The sequence below is a fragment of the Lynx rufus genome, unplaced genomic scaffold, assembly GCF_022079265.1.
Source record: "Lynx rufus isolate CCGP_SWC_20201006 ecotype Redwood Valley unplaced genomic scaffold, mLynRuf1.p SCAF_3, whole genome shotgun sequence".
NCBI lineage: Eukaryota > Metazoa > Chordata > Mammalia > Carnivora > Felidae > Lynx > Lynx rufus.
The window spans coordinates 134,050,155-134,070,072 of NW_025814845.1; the positions used below are offsets into that span (position 1 = coordinate 134,050,155).

The 19,918-nt window shown below is 38.9% G+C and overlaps 1 protein-coding gene across 7 annotated transcripts in view; it reads left to right on the forward strand.

The window, feature by feature from the left end:
• RAPGEF2 (Rap guanine nucleotide exchange factor 2) overlaps positions 1-19,341 on the forward strand; it is a 249,289-nt gene extending 229,948 nt beyond the window's left edge. For 2 of the 7 annotated variants that reach the window (XM_047090522.1, XM_047090526.1), the window contains 13 exons: positions 359-599; positions 2,756-3,139; positions 4,021-4,232; positions 4,325-4,448; positions 5,063-5,086; positions 6,078-6,301; positions 7,716-7,922; positions 10,147-10,299; positions 11,061-11,183; positions 12,387-12,612; positions 13,174-13,733; positions 16,127-16,432; positions 17,282-19,341. In XM_047090522.1, the coding sequence (XP_046946478.1) occupies positions 359-599; positions 2,756-3,139; positions 4,021-4,232; positions 4,325-4,448; positions 5,063-5,086; positions 6,078-6,301; positions 7,716-7,922; positions 10,147-10,299; positions 11,061-11,183; positions 12,387-12,612; positions 13,174-13,733; positions 16,127-16,432; positions 17,282-17,307 (2,810 nt within the window). In that variant the 3' untranslated portion in view covers positions 17,308-19,341. The remainder of the gene's footprint in view (positions 1-358; positions 600-2,755; positions 3,140-4,020; positions 4,233-4,324; positions 4,449-5,062; positions 5,087-6,077; positions 6,302-7,715; positions 7,923-10,146; positions 10,300-11,060; positions 11,184-12,386; positions 12,613-13,173; positions 13,734-16,126; positions 16,433-17,281) is intronic. The other 5 variants (XM_047090524.1, XM_047090527.1, XM_047090525.1 and 2 more) reach the window with 3 other exon arrangements.
• The last annotated feature ends 577 nt before the right edge of the window (positions 19,342-19,918 follow it).

Sequence of the window (19,918 nt, forward strand, 5' to 3'; positions counted from 1 at the left end):
ATGTTAAATAAATAGAGTAAGAGGAATATATTAGATTAGCTTAGTGGGATTTTCAATATAATAAAGATGAACTTTAGATTTAAATTTTTCCCTTTTTTGCTACCAACCTGAGAATTTTATGTGCTGCTGCTGTGTACTGATGTTTGTATTTGTGGATCATTCAGGTGTCTGTGGGGAAAAATATGTTCATGCAGATCAGTATGTTGACTTATAGAATCTTTGAAGAAGGATTGTAACGAGGGAGAGATGCAAGTTTAGCATTTATCTTTTCTAGGGAGGTTTTCCTGATTACTTCACTTAATTGTATTACCATATGCTAAAATCCTTTCCACTTACATATGGCTTTTCTTTCCCCCAGACTTGCCAGATCAAGTGTTAAGGGTTTTTAAAGCTGATCAGCAAAGCCGATACATCATGATCAGTAAGGACACCACAGCGAAGGAAGTAGTCATTCAGGCCATCAGGGAGTTTGCTGTGACTGCCACCCCGGATCAGTATTCGCTGTGTGAGGTCTCTGTCACACCTGAGGGTGTAATCAAACAAAGAAGACTCCCAGATCAGCTTTCCAAACTTGCTGATAGAATTCAGCTGAGTGGAAGGTATACAATATATCTGTCCTATTGGATTTCTTTAACCCCTCTTCAAACCCACACCAAAGTCTAAGAGATGAACACTTTCAAAGGGTTTTTAAAATGAGTAAGTACCCCTGCAAACGAGAGAGACTTACCCCATTCTGCAAGAATTGGTGAATCAAAGGAAATGTACCCAGTAGACTGCTGACCCTCACAAGGATCTCTTAAGACCCTTTTGAAAAGAAGGGCACTGTGACCTGAATATTGTTATTGGCTGTCAGGGCACAAGCAGTCACTTCTTACACTGGCTGTAGGACACCAGGCTGGTGAAGTCACAGAGCTAACACTGATTCTCTTTCCTGGATGTGTACATTCACAAACATATTTTTAAATCATATTCTGTTGTCAATTGCTCCTGCCTACTCAACTTTTCTAGCAGCTGCGATTGTTTAGATGGAGATATCAATGACCATGTGGCTGGCTAATGCTGCCTTTTATTGTGTGCTACACTGTGAAAAATACCTTGCTCTAGAACAAACTTTTGGTTGCTTCAGAGCTTGGTCTCCTGCTGCATAAGTGCTTCTATCACAGGGTAACATTGTACCTGATTTTGTCAGTCTCCTGAATTTCCCTTGATAATATGTAATGTGTGTCCTCAAACCACAAATTGGTGAAAGTTGAAAAAGCAGTTACCTTTTGGCTCTAATTTAAAGACTAGATTCTGCACTCACTGAATATTAAAGGAGTTTCATAAATCACATTTTTTCTTTTTTTCTTGCTGGATGGAGTGTTCTTTTTGTACTTGAATTTTCCATAGTATAAATCTGATTTAATTCATTCAAAACTTCCTTTTTCTTGCTATCAACTACAACTTTATTACTCTTCTTCACTTTTACTTTATTTCCAACCCTGACACCAGCAGTTAGTGTTGTTTTAGGAGATCAGTTTTTCTCATTATCATTTGAAGGCACATTGCTATATCTGTAACCATGATGGAGTTCTACAAATCTCCATTGAGGTGCAGATTCATGGCTCACAGTCAAGAAAATTATATATGAATACATGTCATGGGCTTCATGAGTAATCAAAACTGGGAATGTTCAATCTGTGGATGTGAAGGCCTCAAGGTATGTGTTTTCCGTCATGGTCGCTTTGGTGAAAGATGCAAAAGGCCAGTTTGGCAAGACTCCCACTGGGCTCATTCTGCTTCTGTCTTTATGGAATTTGGCTTAGGAAAACATCTCTCTACTAAACCAAAAAAACAACCCCACAGGGCAAACATCTGGATTCTATTTTCAACAAGTTGTTTACAAAGAGAAAGGAGTAATAATGAGTTCTCGTCTCTGTCACTGATAGTAACTACTCATTAATATTTGGGAGCCTCTGTTTCCTCATCCGACAAGAATAATACCTGCCCCACTTACTTGTAGGGTTTTTGTGAAAACCAGATATTTAAAAGTTAAAGATCGGGGCGCCTGGGTGGCTCAGTAGGTTAAGCGTCCGACTTCAGCTCAGGTCATGATCTCGTGTTCATTAGTTCGAGCCCTGCATTAGACTCTTTGCTGACAGCTCAGAGCCTGGAGCCTGCTTCAGGTTCTGTGTCTCCCTCTCTCTCTCTGCCCCTTGCTCCCCCCCCCCCCAAATAAATGAACATAAAAAAAAATCTATTTTGGCATTATTGTACTCATAGTATCAGATAGAAGGGAGTATCTTATAGGTTTCTTTGGTATTTGAATAAGTTGGTTCAAATTGGATCATGTTTACCTATTAATACTTACAGACTCTCTCTAGGAAAACAGGGTGATGACCTGTGTCTGATCTCTTCTGCCTTCCTTAGAGCCTGTTTTCTTATTTAAACTGAAATTTTAAATTGAGCTATTTTCTGTCACTTTTAGCAAAAATACATAAAATGATCTGGAAATCAGGGAAGGGCAGGAGAAAAATACATGACAACTGGTACAAATGAAATGACATGTGATTTATTAGCTCCCATCAGTGACTTCCTGATAGGTGATTCTATGAGCTGGTGACTGGGGCAGCAGCTGAATTCTCTGTCCTTGTACAAGAGAATTTTTCCATCACTCACAGTCTGTTCTTGCAAATGTTGTCTACAAAGTAGCATCATTCTTTCAAGTAATGTCATGAGACTGCTGCTTAGGCTTAGAATTGTGTGTTTTTCACAGGTATTACTTGAAAAACAACATGGAGACAGAAACTCTTTGTTCAGATGAAGATGCTCAGGAGCTGTTGAGGGAGAGTCAAATTTCCCTCCTGCAGCTCAGTACTGTTGAAGTGGCCACACAGCTCTCTATGCGGAATTTTGAACTTTTCCGTAACATTGAACCTACTGAATACATAGATGATTTATTTAAACTCAAATCAAAAACGAGCTGTGCCAACCTGAAGAAATTTGAAGAAGTAATTAACCAAGAAACATTTTGGGTAGCATCTGAAATTCTGAGAGAGACAAACCAGCTGAAGAGGATGAAGATCATTAAGCATTTCATCAAGATAGCACTACACTGCAGGGAATGCAAGAATTTTAACTCAATGTTTGCAATCATCAGGTAAGCGAACATACAGGTCCTAAGATTCAATTCAGTTTGCAGATCAAAAATACACATCAGTCCAGGAACACCGTATAATTTCTATAAGTGTAGTAGCTTTTGATTGAATCATATTGAACAAGTCCTTTTCTCGGAATCCAAAGATTCTTAATTTAAAGTCTCTGGTGAGCTACATGTAGAGCCCAGAAAAGCTATATTCACTACTTTTTTTAGTTCTGCGACTTAGGGCAAATTATTTTCATTTCTCTAGACATCAGTTTATTTCTCGTAAAGGAACAGTGCCCCAAAGAAGGATCAAGTAGATTCAATGATATTATGTATGTGGACTTCTGTCAGCCGGCACAAGGCAGATGCCCACTAAATGTTCATTTTCATTTTCTTCCCGTGTAAGTGCTTATACTGAGGCCGGAAGACACTACAAACTGAAACAATTAGCAATATTGCTATTCACGGTGATTATGAATCATTGTCTCTCACTAGGAGTTTGATCATATTGTCATTACTGTTAGGACTTTTCTTTTATTCCTGTAGGATACTTGGCCAGTCTGTTTTATCACCAGCCTCCTATGTGCCAAGCGCTTCTCTGTGCATGGAAACAGAGCTGCAAAACAGATGCTACCCTCATGATACTTCACATTCCAGTTGTTTGTCCATAATAAACAGACTAGAAGGGTCTGAAGGGTAATAACCCTTGGCCCTGACCCTGCTTCTGTCTTCAATTCTCATTATCCAGAATTATTAGTAGTTTCTTATGAATCCCATAAATTGCTATGTATATACAGCATAAACACAGAGGTATTATACGTTTATAAACAATATGCTATTTTTACTTTCTTTGTTTCGTAAGAATGTGTCATTTAATTTCCTTTTTTTCCTTTCAGTGGCCTAAATTTGGCACCAGTGGCAAGACTACGAACCACCTGGGAAAAACTTCCCAATAAATACGAAAAGCTGTTTCAAGATCTCCAGGACTTGTTTGATCCCTCCAGAAACATGGCAAAATATCGCAATGTCCTCAACAGTCAAAACCTGCAGCCTCCCATAATCCCTCTATTCCCAGTTATCAAGAAGGATCTCACATTCCTTCATGAAGGTAAGTATAAAGTAGATTTTCTGTCTTCACTTGTGGAAGCACACGATAAATGAATGTGATAGGATTCCCTTTTTCTTCTTTGCCAATTATAGGAAATGACTCAAAAGTTGATGGGCTAGTCAATTTTGAGAAGCTAAGGATGATTGCAAAAGAAATTCGTCATGTTGGCCGAATGGCTTCAGTTAACATGGACCCTGCCCTCATGTTCAGGACTCGGTGAGTGTGTCCTCTTCAGTAACACGTGTAGGCTTAGAGAAGTTTGGGTTTAGAGGTCTCCTAATAAATGAGAAATTTTTGAATATTTACATTTGTAGCTTGGCAGAAATTTTATTAGGTTGTGGCGAGAATCCCCTGAGCTCTAATTCGAAATAAATGTCTTATTCGGCCTCAGGTGCACTTTTCACTGTCCGTAAAAAACAGTTTGTCCTGCAGAAATTTTTCTTTGACACGAGGCACAACTATTCCTTACTTGTCAGAACACTGGTTTGTAGAGCTTAAAACTCATAACTGATAGTATGAACTAAAATATGTAAAGAACCCAAACAATATGGGCTCAGTATCCATGCAATGGATTTAGTTGGCAGTGTAGTCAAAAATGATTAATCCAGTGAAGGAGAGGAGTTCTTAGAACAAAAAAATTAACCGTATCTGTCTCTTGAGCCAGAAAAGTATTGCGGGTAAAGTTGTGTGTGTGAGGTGATTATGCAGTTTAATGTTTGTGAGCTTCTAGTACTGCTTATCCAAAAGTCTAGTCCTTTCTTTCTGAGCTTGTGATCTTTCTGTCTCTCTTTCTACACCCATGCTTCAATCTCCATGGCTCTCACTTACAGGAAGAAGAAATGGAGGAGTTTGGGGTAAGTGGTGGAGACCTTGCAAACCCACACACAATTCTTATTCTGCTCGTTGCATTGTTTTCTTACCTGCTGTATTTTCTGATGCTTTGCATTTTCTCTTAACCCTCTTGCTGACTTCACGTTTAATCTGTTGGGGCTTTTGTTTTTGAGGTCATGATCCATGAGAGCTGTGAAGTGGTTGATGATTGTTCTGGGGAACTGTAGGCCAGGCATACTTCTCAGTCTTCAAAAAGATTTTATTTTAATATGATTTGTGTACTTGGAAATGGAGAAAGCCTAATGCGGGGTTACGGGAGGAAGAACATTAAAAGGAAAAACTGTGCAATTTAAATACTATTGCACAGATATTTAAGTAAATATATATAATGTAAAAAGTGCCCCAAGGTGTTAAAACTACAGTTTTTACAGCTCAACTAACTACTGTTTTCATTCTATAAACCGATACTTTTTAAACATAATTCTTAACAATTCATGTGCTAGTTTCTATATATATATATATGTTTACATTTGCATGATCATTTTATTAACAGATTGACCCATATTACTTCAAAAACTCTTTCACTCAAGGAATAAGAAAACGATTGTGAACAGTGTAGCTAATTTTATTGAAATTTATGTAAAATATCCTCTTTAGGAGAAGTAAATTTCATGGAAATCTCCATGATTTTTAACTGTGTATTGCATGAGCTCCTATATATAATCAGTATTTGCTGGCTTCTATGAAAGAACTGCCTTGAATGCTCTATAGATGAGAAAAGCAGAATTTCCGAGTTGGACTAGAAACATATATATATGTATGTACGTATGATTCTTTTTTAACTTAAGAAAATTTAATCTATATTAGTCTATATTTCCTTGTAACAGTTTACTTACCAGAATGAGGCATGTGATCTTTTGAACGCAGAATACTTGTGTAAGTCTTGGCATGTTTCAAATAGATAAAGGAACCCCATGGTAGAGTGAGCTGCATATCTGCCTTTTCATCTTCCAGGTCTCTCAGCCAGGGTAGTACAAATGCAACAGTGCTAGACGTTGCTCAGACAGGTGGTCATAAAAAGCGGGTACGTCGTAGTTCCTTTCTCAATGCCAAAAAGCTTTACGAAGATGCCCAAATGGCTCGAAAAGTCAAGCAGTACCTGTCCAATTTGGAGCTAGAAATGGATGAGGAGAGTCTGCAGACCTTATCACTGCAGTGTGAGCCAGCAACCAACACATGTGAGTTTTTCCTTAAAGCGGCTGCAGAATCTGAAATGCAGATTTGTTTCCTGAGCAGTGGTATGGGCGGCGACAAGTGGGGCTTAGCACCGAGGGGGCAGTAGCATCCTGGTAACATACCAGCCCCTCCCTTGAATGCTGCCGTTGATCCCATGCAGTACTGGCCTAGGCCAGGCCTCCCGTCCAACTCACTTGGCTTGGGCAGGGTGACCACAGAGACTTAGGGGGACGGCTGTTTCCGTTGTGTCTTTGTTGTCTCGCAAAGACACTTCCAAAGTGATGGGCAACCTGAGAGGCGAGAGTGGTGAAGGGCCTGCCTCGTCAGAGGGGTCTGTGACTAGGTGCACCTGCTGCCTTTTATACCCTCAGCCTGACAGCGCCGGCAGGAAGTTGGCCTGGCACAGGAAGCAGTGGTTCTGCTGCACGGTACCAAACGCAGCCTAACGTGTCGTTTCCCAGCCTTCAAAAATCTGACCAGGCTAGAAATGGGGGCAGTTTTATGCTTGTTTGCATCTGCATTCGTGTAAGATTGAGGCATTTTCCATTTAGGACACTTTCGGGTCTTTTATGGACAGGTTTGAAGATACCCTTGATAGAATTTAAATGTTAGATGAGTTGAAAAGATTCAAGTTACTAGATTTTCCCAGGACACCAAAGAGCTTGTCCTCTGGAGTCAGATTGGTTTGAGTTCAAATCCTGTTTGTTTCTCCAGATAGCAACGTCCCGTTAGGCAACTAACTTGAGCTCCCTAATCCTTAGCTTCTTTACGTGTAAATGGAGGAAGTACATCTGTGTCATTGAGTTGTTTTGAATGTTAATACGTTATACATACAGCATTTTTAATTGTCCTATTCACATTGTCTTCTATATGCCATGGAATTATATAATCAGTCTAATATTCAAGCTGTATTGGTTGCTATTGGCTAACATAGATAATTTTACCCATAGGAGAGAATTTAAGAGTGAAAAGATTACAGTTAATACCATTTATTAAATAAAAACTAAGCTCATACATGTCAAGGAATTTTGAGCTCCATTTTGAAAAGTAATCCTAATAATTTTCCTGTTGTAGATTTTATCATATATTTCTGCTTTTTATATACATACACACAGCATATTGAACTCTCCACATTTTTCTACTTTTATTTTTAATGTGGTATTTAATAGTATAATCATCATTTGCGACAGCTAGTTTCATAAAGTAAATATCTTTGTCCTGTCAGGCCTATATTATTTTCTGTAACTAGGGTTCCCTCCCACCCCCATTTCTGCCCTTTATGTGGATAACAGGAAAAAGACATGATACACATTTTCGTGTTCTAAAGTGTAGAAAATGCTTATGCAGTTCTGAACTTGTATATAGCTACTAACTTCTGAAATTTCTTGTTCTGTTTTTAAACCAAACAATTAACAGTGCCTAAGAATCCTGGTGACAAAAAGCCGGTCAAGTCTGAGACCTCCCCAGTGGCTCCAAGGGCAGGGTCGCAACAGAAAGCACAAGCCCAGCCACAGCCCCAACAGCCACCGCCACCACATAAAATCAACCAAGGACTGCAGGTTCCTGCTGTGTCCCTTTATCCCTCGCGAAAGAAAGTACCCGTAAAGGATCTCCCACCTTTTGGTAGGTGATTCAAATCATACCCTCTTTTGAGGCTATTTGGTGTCATGTTTTTCAGATTAGGAAAAAATCCTTATCTTGAATACCTCTGATTTACTTGAGTCTCTATTTGATTGTTACCTCTTAGTAAAACATTAATGTTCAGAAAGTTAAATTTTACTGTTACCAGTGGAAGGGACTGTTTACGGTTTATTCTATAGAGTGTCTCCTTGAATCATGCTCATTTGTTATTGGGAGGGGAGGGCGTGTGAAATGGGAGTGTTAGTATATATCTATTAGTTTTGTCCCTTTATGTAAATAGTACAACAAAGTTATATTTCATAAAATGTATGGGTTCTTTTTTGTACATTTATGTGAAAGGAAACAATGTTAATAAAAGGGGGGAAAAAAAACCCTTGTGGTACAGTTTACTTAGATAAAATAGGGTATTGGTCACTGAGCTATTCCTACCCAGGGACACCCTGTCCTTATGAGGTGGGCAAGAGTCTTCCAGTAGGTCCTTCGTATACTTTATCTTTGGCTCTTTCTTCCTGGTCAGCATATATGCCATTTGTTGAATTTGGGGAAGAGTGACAAAAGAATATCTTTCCTTGACATTTCCCCTTTGATTTGTATTTGTATTTGTATTTGTATTTGTATTTGTATTTGTATTTGTATTTGTATTACTCTCCCTATCACAAACTGAATTACAGGTTTCTTTGTCCGTCATCTTATTAATATTCATATCTTCCTAAAGCCCCTGCAACCTGACTTCTATTTCCTCTTTTACACTGACCTTCTTATATGGAAGTTTATCAGTCTTTCTTTTACTTAAATATAACTTTTTAGCCAAATGTGTAGGTGTGCCTGAATATAAAGCACTTTTTTAATCTCTGCATAATGCTGGCCTTGGAATTTTTTCCCAAATCACAACTATTTATTCGTACAGCTTTAGTGTAGCTAACATTTTCATGCATGTTGTGTATATCTGCATGTATATACATAAATATTGCTTTAAAAGTGGTCTTTAAGTAACTGTATTAAAACAAGATCAGACAGGGGCGCCTGGGTGGCGCAGTCGGTTAAGCGTCCGACTTCAGCCAGGTCACGATCTCGCGGTCCGTGAGTTCGAGCCCCGCGTCGGGCTCTGGGCTGATGGCTCAGAGCCTGGAGCCTGTTTCCGATTCTGTGTCTCCCTCTCTCTCTGCCCCTCCCCCGTTCATGCTCTGTCTCTCTCTGTCCCAAAAATAAATAAACGTTGAAAAAAAAAATTAAAAAATAAAAAAAAAAATAAAACAAGATCAGATGTTTACATGAGGTGAAATGAAGGCTTAAATCTGTGTTAAATTTCACCGCCTCCTTTTTAATGGATCCTGGTAAGTCTAAGAACATTAAAACTAGCATTGACTGAGGCAGTGTCAGGTATTTCCAGGTATTTCCAAGTATTTCTTTGTCGTTCAGAAATAAGGCAATTGAGAGTGCCTCATAAGAATACTAGAGGCTTTGTAAACTATTTTAATGTGACTCCCCCATTTCTAAAAATATTTCTTGGGGGAGAAATCACCTTATATTGGGATATGTAATCCTTTTTCTTCTACCCTCATCCTTCTTGATCCTATGCTTGGCACTAGATCACTCCCTTCTGAAATCGTCTCCTGTGGTTTCTGTGACACAGGGCACTTCCATGGGTCTACTTCTGCTTTTCTTGCATCTATTTATTTGATCGAATATTAACTTCATGGAATTCCCTAGAACGTTTTTATTCACTTTTCTTACTACCTCTGATTAGCTCTTGGCTCGTTAGTTTTCTCCCATCATTCCCACTTCTCCTGAGCCAACACATCCAGTAATACCAAAATACCTGTTTGAGTTCACCAAAATACTCAGCCTTGAATTCTAATAATAAATATTCTTAGCTGATCACTTTTGTCCTAAATTCTAATATTTTCAAATTGTTCATTTTTTTTTCTTCATTGTTGTCTGATGTCAACATATTGTTGAATGAATGTTGATTAAGATTTAGAATCTAAAGTAAAATATCAAAAGCAGTCTATTTCTAGCACTCCAGCAGATACCAGTCAGAAACCACATTACAGGTACTGTGTGCCTTCTGTAAGCTTACTGTTTATACCATGATGATATTACAAGCAGGTTGAAACTAAATGTAATATTAAATCATCCAAAAAGATTTTATTCATGTGATTCCTTTTTACTCATGAAAATACATATTTCTTTCTTTCTTTTATAGGCATATACTCTCCACAAGCTTTAAAGAAAATTCTTTCTTTGTCTGAAGAAGGAAGTCTGGAGCGTCATAAAAAACAAGCAGAAGACACTATATCAAACGCATCTTCCCAGCTTTCTTCTCCTCCCACTTCTCCACAGAGTTCTCCAAGGAAAGGTAGAACTAAATTACTTACTGTTTTCCTTTATAGCAATCTATACATTTCAGCGGCAATAAATTCCAGATTTATATATCACGTCATTTTTGATGTTCGGGTCATTTAAAATGATGTCCTATATAATGCCCAATGGATTCCCCCCCCCACCCCCCCTGGTTTATAAATTTGGAAGAATTTTGGTATTTCTTAATAGTAAATAGTGTTAAACTACATAATGCCGTTTAAAACATATATATATGGTTTTTATTGATTGTAAGTGTGGAAATGATTTTTATAGTAAAAGGTGTTCTAACTAAATATAATTATATAACGTTAACTGCAGAGTAGAAAGCTTTAAAAACATAAGAAAACTAATATCTTCCTGATTTATTTTTTCATTGTATTAACACGGGTCTTGATTATCTTTTTTTTGTTGCTATTTTATTTTCAAAGAGATTAAATTTTAGGCAAACTCACTCCTTTATGTTGATGCTTTCTTATATTAAAATAATAGTAATTTTTTGCTGAATAACCCTCCAAGTTCCTTTCTCTTTCTACCCTTTAACCGAATGGGTATAAACCAGTAAAAAATGGCTAAGACAGTTTTCTCTAGAGGAAGGCCAAAAAGATGAATAAATTGTTAGATTTCACTGACATAACAAATACCTTTTCAGCTTTACTTCTTAGATATTTCAGACATGGATGCATTTTGTGTGCGTATCAGTCTCTCCTGTCCTTGTTAAATGGATACATCTAAATTCTTTTCTCATCCTGTTGTTAGGTGGCAGTGACAATCAGCTGAGATCTTTTGGCTCCGGGCAGTTGGACTTAACCAGTTCCTCCTCTTCTCTTGGAAGTGAGAACAGTAACAAGAATAACAATGCTCCACGGACCTATGGGATAGGTGGGGTTTACAGAACCAAAGACTAGGGGTGGGAAAGAGAGGAATTTTCTCATTATTAGTTAAGGAAAATGGGAGAATTCCTCTAAACGTCAAGTGCTCCACCCAAGTGATTATTTTTCTAGAGGTGTTTTTTTGAGAGGACTTTTCAGGGAACGCTGTAAATCTTGTCCATCAGAACTTTCAGTGTCCTCTAAAAAAAGACTTCTCATAGATGAATGCATTAAATCTCATCAAGACCTGTGCAACCTTTAAAAAATAAATCAGGAATTAACAAGTTACTGAAAGGATGGGGAAGTACTTATAGAAGGTAAATTAGCAACATTTAGGTGTTCTAGATTTAATTTTTTTATCAGGTAAGTGGCATTGAAAAATCTGCATCGCATACACATAATCATATAAAACCAGTATTTTAAGTAATGTGAGATCTATAGTAATATTGTTTAAAAAATGAGTACTGAGAAAGAAGATTTGAATTTTTTCATTAAAAATTATCAAGACAAGCACCTCTTTCTTTGTGGCTGTCAAAATTATTTTTAGCAGCAAAGGAGAGTTAAGGGTCCTTCAGGACATCTGTTTAGACATAGTGATGGTCTAGGGAGAAACTGGAGATTTTGCACATTACATCCTTCAAAACAATTGGCTTCTTTGAGATTCATCCAATATAATATTAATACTGAAAAACGGCAAAAACCCAAAGGTATTTTCTTCAGGTATTTCAGGTATTATTCTTATATGTCCACTTGAAATGGTAAGACAGATACTTCTAGCTGAATATTCTCTGCCATAAAGTTCTAAAAATTAAAAACTTCATTGAAGATTACTGACTTTGCAGTTAAAAAAACACTTTTAAACTTGATCATACTTATTCTTCTTAGTTTCTTTTATATAGACTAATAGTAGTAGTATTTATACCTAAAGGAGCTAAGAATAGTCAACTAGTGCCATGATTTCTGCAAAATTTCCTAGTGCACATAACAGTGTTTCTTTTCTTCTTCTTTAAACTTTCATGAAACATGTTAAATTTCATTTGAGTAAAAGTTTACCTTACCAGTCACCCAAGTCTCCACAAGTAAAATGGTTTTTCCCTCACTTCAGTGGTGGTACCTTTGGCCTGCATTTTGGTTTTGCTTCTATTTGGTAGACTTCAGTTTTATGTTGTAAACCTATGGTGTCTAATTAATATGGTCGTTATTTCCCATGCAGGCTACACTCTGGCTCCCAGTGGTACTGTGGATAATTTCTCAGATTCTGGTCACAGTGAGATTTCTTCACGATCCAGTATTGTCAGCAATTCTTCCTTTGACTCAGTGCCAGTCTCGCTGCATGATGAGAGGCGCCAGAGGCATTCTGTCAGCATTGTGGAGACAAACCTCGGTGTGGGCAGGATGGAAAGGCGAACTGTGATTGAACCAGACCAGTACAGCTTAGGGTGGGCAGCGTTTCTTTAGTGTTCTTTTACATTCCTTCTTCCATCCTTTAAAAATTAGTCCTTTATTCTGGATGTGGATTTCTGTTACTTTACCTAATGCCCAAGAAATGCTCACCCATCCCAGTTCTAATTTTTACAATTTCTAGATTAAGTTCCGTGCAATTTTTGTTGTATGCACTGCTTTTCAAGGTAGCTTTATTCTTGGAATACAGTTGCTCTGTGCTAAAGGAAGAGGCTGGTTTCAGGATGTACCAGATCCTGTGTGTGCGCTGCCTCCCTGAAATCAGATTATGTTGACTCGTCCTTTAACTTTCTAAGGAAAGGGTTCCTTTATTATATATAAGCAAGTTGTTGTTCTTTTCCCTCTGTATTGGTGATGACAAGGTGAGCAAACTGGATGTGGCAGAACCGGCCAGGAGAATGAAACTCGGGGGTGCTTTTATCCTCTTCCTGTGATGAAACAAAGCCACCTTTCTGGGGGGAGAAAACGTATTTTGGTTTTATATCATAGATTTATTAACAATCTTGCACTTTTTCCCCTTTTCATTTTCAACCACGTAGGTCCTATGCACCAATGTCTGAGAGTCGAGGCTTGTATGCTACAGCTACAGTAATTTCTTCCCCAAGCACAGAGGAACTTTCCCAAGACCAAGGGGATCGTGCGTCACTCGATGCCGCCGACAGTGGCCGTGGGAGCTGGACGTCGTGCTCAAGTGGCTCACATGATAATATACAGACCATTCAGCACCAGAGAAGCTGGGAAACACTTCCATTTGGGCACACTCACTTTGATTATTCAGGGGATCCTGCAGGTTTATGGGCCTCAAGTAGCCATATGGACCAACTTATGTTTTCTGATCACAGCACAAAGTACAGCAGGCAAAATCAAAGTAGAGAGAGTCTTGAACAAGCCCAATCCCGGGCAAGCTGGGCATCTTCCACAGGATACTGGGGAGAAGACTCGGAAGGTGACACAGGCACAATAAAGCGAAGGGGTGGAAAAGATGTTTCCATTGAAGCCGAAAGCAGTAGCATCACCTCTGTGACCACAGAAGAAGCCAAACCTGTTCCTACGCCGGCCCACATAGCTGTGACGTCGAGTACTACAAAGGGACTTATTGGTAAGCTTATTAGAGAGCTTTGTCAGATCTCACCTTTCAAAAGTAAAATAATGTGTTCATGGTTCTTTTCCTCATCTTGACCCACCCGTTGTTGTCGGGGGCTTCCAAACTAGCGGTATGTTCAGGATTTTGAAATAAGACTAGTCAAGAGCCCAGGTTCTGTGGTCAGGTACATACGGATATATTCCAGCATAATAAACAGTCTGTACATTTTAGCAGTCAAGATCAGCAGATTATCATTATGGATGTTTTCTTACCTTTTAGGCTAAAAGTATCAGAAGGATGCCCATTCTTTCTAAAGGAAGAATTTTTTGCGTAATTGGAGCTGTTTTATTTTTATTTTTTTTTTAATTTTTTTTTTCAACGTTTATTTTATTTTTGGGACAGAGAGAGACAGAGCATGAACGGGGGAGGGGCAGAGAGAGAGGGAGACACAGAATCGGAAACAGGCTCCAGGCTCCGAGCCATCAGCCCAGAGCCTGACGCGGGGCTCGAACTCCCGGACCGCGAGATCGTGACCTGGCTGAAGTCGGACGCTTAACCGACTGCGCCACCCAGGCGCCCCTTGGAGCTGTTTTAAAAGTTCTATTTTGTTCCTTGAATTCTACTTAGAACTTGACACTTTGCATATATAAATCTTCCATTCACTTTTGTTATGCAGACAAATCATGTGCTGCACAAATCATGTCCTTGTAGAACAAGGAAGAGGGTGCTGAGAAGTAGCATAAAGCATAAGAGCGTAGGCTACGAATTTGGCGGATTGGGGGTTGAATCCCTGTTTGCCACTTTACTCACTTTGTGACATATGGGCAAGGTACTAACCTATATCTGCTTCTTCCTTTGTGAAACGAGCTTAATAATTTCTATCATTACGGTTGATGTGGGGATTAAAGGAACTCAATGGAAAGCACTTAGAACTGTGCCTAGATAGTAATTTATAAGTCTTTGAAAGATGTTTTTGCTTTGCTGCTGCTGTTTCTCTTATGAAGTCTCTCATGTTCCCCCATTCCTATCAGGTTGTATTTTCTATGGCATAGTCAACATCTACCTAACTGAAGTGTAGGAATAAATTACAGGATACAGAGTCAGAGACTCTATAAATATAGAACAGAATTTATTAATAGGGAAATTGTTATTTTGCCATATAAATAGTCATGGATGGATAACAGTTAATATCTTGTCTTGGGTTGCAATTTTTAAAGCACTTTCTTTTAACAAACTAATACTTAGAATTTTTATTGCAAAGACAGGAATGAGTTTCATTCCTAATAACTGAATCTATGAAGTTCCAGAAAATAAAACTCTCATTCTACTTGGCTTCACAGATTTCATGTTCTAGGTCATGAACGTTAATAAAGGACTTTATTTATTTATTTTTTTTTAATTTTTTTTTTTTTTCAACGTTTATTTATTTTTGGGACAGAGAGAGACAGAGCATGAACGGGGGAGGGGCAGAGAGAGAGAGGGAGACACAGAATCGGAAACAGGCTCCAGGCTCTGAGCCATCAGCCCAGAGCCCGACGCGGGGCTCGAACTCACGGACCGCGAGATCGTGACCTGGCTGAAGTCGGACGCTTAACCGACTGCGCCACCCAGGCGCCCCAATAAAGGACTTTAAAAGAAATACATACCTTATAGTTTAGAGTTTTAAAATTTGTGTCAATTTTTGCACGACTTTTCCAAATTTAATTCTCTTTTCCAAAGTGAAGTCCAAGACCTGAAAGTAACATACGATTGATTTTCTGCCTGACAAGGGTAAATGCCCAGGTAATATGGACTAGCTTACCTTGTCCTTAGGGCAGGGGGAGAAGGAGGAAGGAAACTTTTAGCAGGCACTACTAATATCTCCCAGGCATAATACTAGGATTTTATGTTTTCTCTTTGCTTAAACTTTCCAATAAACCCAAGGGTTAAGTATTAACCTTATTACTATTTTATAGTTAAATGCAAGATCTGAAGTAGTCTGTTTAGTAACGTCTCTCACCAGTTATTTTACCATGGTGATAACCATTGAGAATATTTGGCCCAGTTAACATCCATTTCCTCGCCTGCCATATCCCCCACACAACATAAATCACATTTGTCATTGCACGGTGTTTGCTGTTGATGTTTTATTATTTTTGAGACAGAGAGAGACAGAGCATGAACGGGGGAGGGTCAGAGACAGAGGGAGACATAGAATCCGAAGCAGGCTCCAGGCTCTGAGCTGTCAGCACAGAGCCCGACGCGGGGCTCGAACTCACGGACCGTGAGATCATGACCTGAGCCGAAGTCAGACGCTTAACCGACTGAGCCACCCAGGCGCCCCAGTTTTATAATTTATCGTAAACATTTGTGGCATGAAATAATCGTCCACAAAATTTGCAATGACCGGTACTTTGTCTTCACTACAGTGCGGAAGGAGGGCAGGTATCGAGAGCCCCCGCCCACCCCTCCAGGCTACATTGGAATCCCCATCACTGACTTTCCAGAAGGACATTCCCATCCGGCCAGGAAACCTCCGGACTACAACGTGGCACTTCAGAGATCTCGGATGGTCGCCCGACCCACCGACACACCTGGGCCTTCGCCTGCACAGCAGCCACACGGGCCTCCAGCGAGCGGCAGGCCAGTGAACAAACCGCAGTGGCATAAGCCCAATGAGTGTGACCCGCGCCTCGCCCCCTATCAGTCTCAAGGGTTTTCCACCGAGGAGGATGGTATATATACGCATTCTTAAAACCATAGCATTAGTGTGTTCACTTATTCTGCCTGTGAGCTTTCGAGGGCATTTGTTTTCTTAACACCTTGGTCAGCTGCGTCTTCAGCCATATCCTACATAAGGAACATTTTGTGTTCAGAGTTTGTTCGTTCCTGAACGTGTTTAGAAATACCAAAGATTGCCGAGGGGACACTTGCAATAAAGTGTGTTACATGACTAGATTTCTTACTGATTCTCAAAGTTTCTCTGTGGAAATGTATTTGGACTTTTAACGAGATCCAAATGAAAGTCTGAAAAAGAAGCATACCTTATAGCTTCTTTGCCGCCTTTCTATAAATCTACCTGGCCATGCTGGAATGAGGGTGACGGAGATCACCCTCTGCCCTTGTTTAACGTGTTTTATTATGCAAATAATCATAATGGAAAAAAAGTAAAAGACAAAAAATGAAAATCTCTTCTAGTCCTACCTCTTGCAGATAGCAATTATTAACATTGTGTTACATATCCTTCTAGATTTATGTGTGCGTATATATTATTTAAAGTCCCATGCTGCTTCATAATTTTCAATTAATTTATTAACTTTACAATCAGTAAGCATACGATATTTATATCTTCTACTGTGTATATTTAAAGATATGCATCATATGTACTTTTTTTAAAACTTTAGTATTAATCATTACTTAGAAAAAAAGGGAAAAGATTTTAAGTGAGCTATACTAAAAACATAGCTATGGTATTTTTATTTAACCTATCAGTGAATGTATTCTCTCTAGCAAAGAAATGACTTGACTGCTCACTTTTTTTTTTTTTTCCTTTCTTTCTTTTTTTTTCCTCATTGTGTTTGCAGAAGATGAACAAGTATCTGCTGTTTGAGGCACAGGCTTTTCTGGATCCAGAGTTAGCCACCTAAAAGGAGAGCACAAGAAGACGTCCCTAGCAGTGGAGCCGTGGAACTCGCATTCTGAGGATGGTGGACCAGTTTGCCTCCTTCCCTGCCTTAAAAGCAGCATGGGGCTTCTTCTCCCCTTCTTCCTTTCCCCTTTGCATGTGAAATACTGTGAAGAAATTGCCCTGGCACTTTTCAGACTTTGTTGCTTGAAATGCACAGTGCAGCAATCTTCGAGCTCCCACTGTTGCTGCCTGCCACATCACACAGTATCATTCCCAATTCCAAGATCATCACAAGAAGATGATTCACTCTGGCTGCACTTCTCAATGCCTGGAAGGATTTTTTTAAATCTTCCTTTTAGATTTCAATCCAGTCCTAGCACTTGGTCTCATTGGGATAATGAGAAAAGCTAGCCATTGAACTACTTGGGGCCTTTAACCCATCAAAGAAGACAAAGAAAAACAATGAAATCCTCTTGAGTACAGTGCTTTGTCCACTTGTTTACAATGTCTTTTTTTTTTTTTTTTAATGAATTTAAAGATTGTGTTCAGAGAGTAAATGTTCTATCCATTTGATGATCACAGTATTATTTTGAACCTTTAAGTAGGGTTGCCAGCCTGGGTTTCTAAAAAACCAAATATGCCGGACAGGGTGTGGTCACACCAAGAAGAGGGAAGACCTGGCTTGCGACCCTGTCTTCCTGTGTCCTTCTGGCCTCACCCGTGAAGTGCCCTATCCTGGAAGTAGAAGATGTTAGCCAATTACTTAGATACCAAGACACCTCATCCACTCCTTCCCCAGTGGGTGGGGTTCTTCTGTAAAACTGTTTGCACATGGCCAGGGGAGGGAAAAAGGACTCTTGTGTCCTGTGTCTGAGCCTTATGGAGTGCAGGACAGTGTCATTTGAGGGCGTGTCCTGCTCCATCGAGACGGATGGCAAACCCCGTTTTTTTAAGTTATGTTTCTTTGATTTTTGTTAAATTAGTTTTAGGGATTTTTTTTTTTTTTTTTTTCATTTTTAAAGAGAAACGTTTGTAACTGGATAGCATTGCAGTGAAAGCAGCTTGGGATATTGGAGCTAACGCCAGCTGTTAATACTGCTCTTTCGAGACAGCCTCCCTGTACCGAACTGGCATTAGGGAATAAACAAGCCTTTAACGTGATAGAGGAACAAAAGATCAAAAACCCGATTAGACATGCCAGCCTTTGCGAGGTGGGTTAGTCACCAAAGACTAACCTGGAAGTGGCTTTATGGACGCTGCAGATAGAGAAGGCCTACGTGTAGCAACCACCTGCTCACAGCTGCTATTAACCCTATAGTGACTGAAATGACCCCTCCACTCTATTTTTGTGTTGTTTTTGCACAGACTCCGGAAAAGTGAAGGCTGCCAATCCGAGTAGTACTCAAATGTGAGGAACTGCTGGTCTTGGATTTTTTTTCCATTAAATTCAGCTGATCATATTGATCAGTAGATAAACGTAAATAGCTTCAAATTTTAAAAGTCAAATTGCAGTGTTTTTTCACTGCATCAAAACGATGTCAGTGCTTTATTTAATAAATCTCTTCTGTATCATGGCATTTGTCTACTTGCTTATATATTACATTGTCAATTATGCATTTGTAATTTTCCATGTAATAGGCATTATTTGCCAGTTTTCTTATATAGGCTGTGGACCTCATGTGCAGATAGACAGACAGAAACCTAGCTCTACCACAAGTCGCACAAACGTTATCTAAGCATTAAGTAATTGTAGAACATAGGACTGCTAATCTCAGTTCGCTCTGTGATGTCAAGTGCAGAATGTACAATTAACTGGTGATTTCCTCATACTTTTGATACTACTTGTACCTGTATGTCTTTTAGAAAGACATTGGTGGAGTCTGTATCCCTTTTGTATTTTTAATACAATAATTGTACATATTGGTTATATTTTTGTTGAAGATGGTAGAAATGTACTATGTTTATGCTTCTACATCCAGTTTGTACAAGCTGGAAAATAAATAAATATAACATAAAGCCTGGTGTCTATCCTTAATGAATCGTGCATGCTTTTTATTACTGAAGTGTAATAAGGCCTTTGGGTCTTACTGCAGGAGCAAGCCCTCAGAAGGTCAAGGAGATTTAGCCTAGTTAGTATAAAAACTACCTAAAACTATTCTTTTAGGTAGCTTTCTGTTGATTCAAAGATACTAATATCACAAACCAAACCACATTCAGAATTCAGTGTTTCTTGAGATTCAGTGAAAAATAATGATCCATATATATTTACAGAGCATTGATCTCTTCTCTTTCTTTTCCAATAAAAATTTCTGTGGGACATATTTTAATTCCCAGTGTGCATAATGAGAAACAGGACCTCAGAGAACATAAACTGTTATTCACGATCATGACCACTACGTTCAAGGTACAATGTAGCTAATGATTTGAGACTTCTGAGTACATAAAATATTGTTATGTCTAGGAGTTGTGTTATTTGGTAAGTCTGAGTAATGCTTCAGTCTATCAGAAGGGCACTTATACTTAAAAGGTAAAAATCAGTTCAGCAGCAACATATTTAAGCACTTTTGAAATCAAGGACTCATTTCTTAGCCTC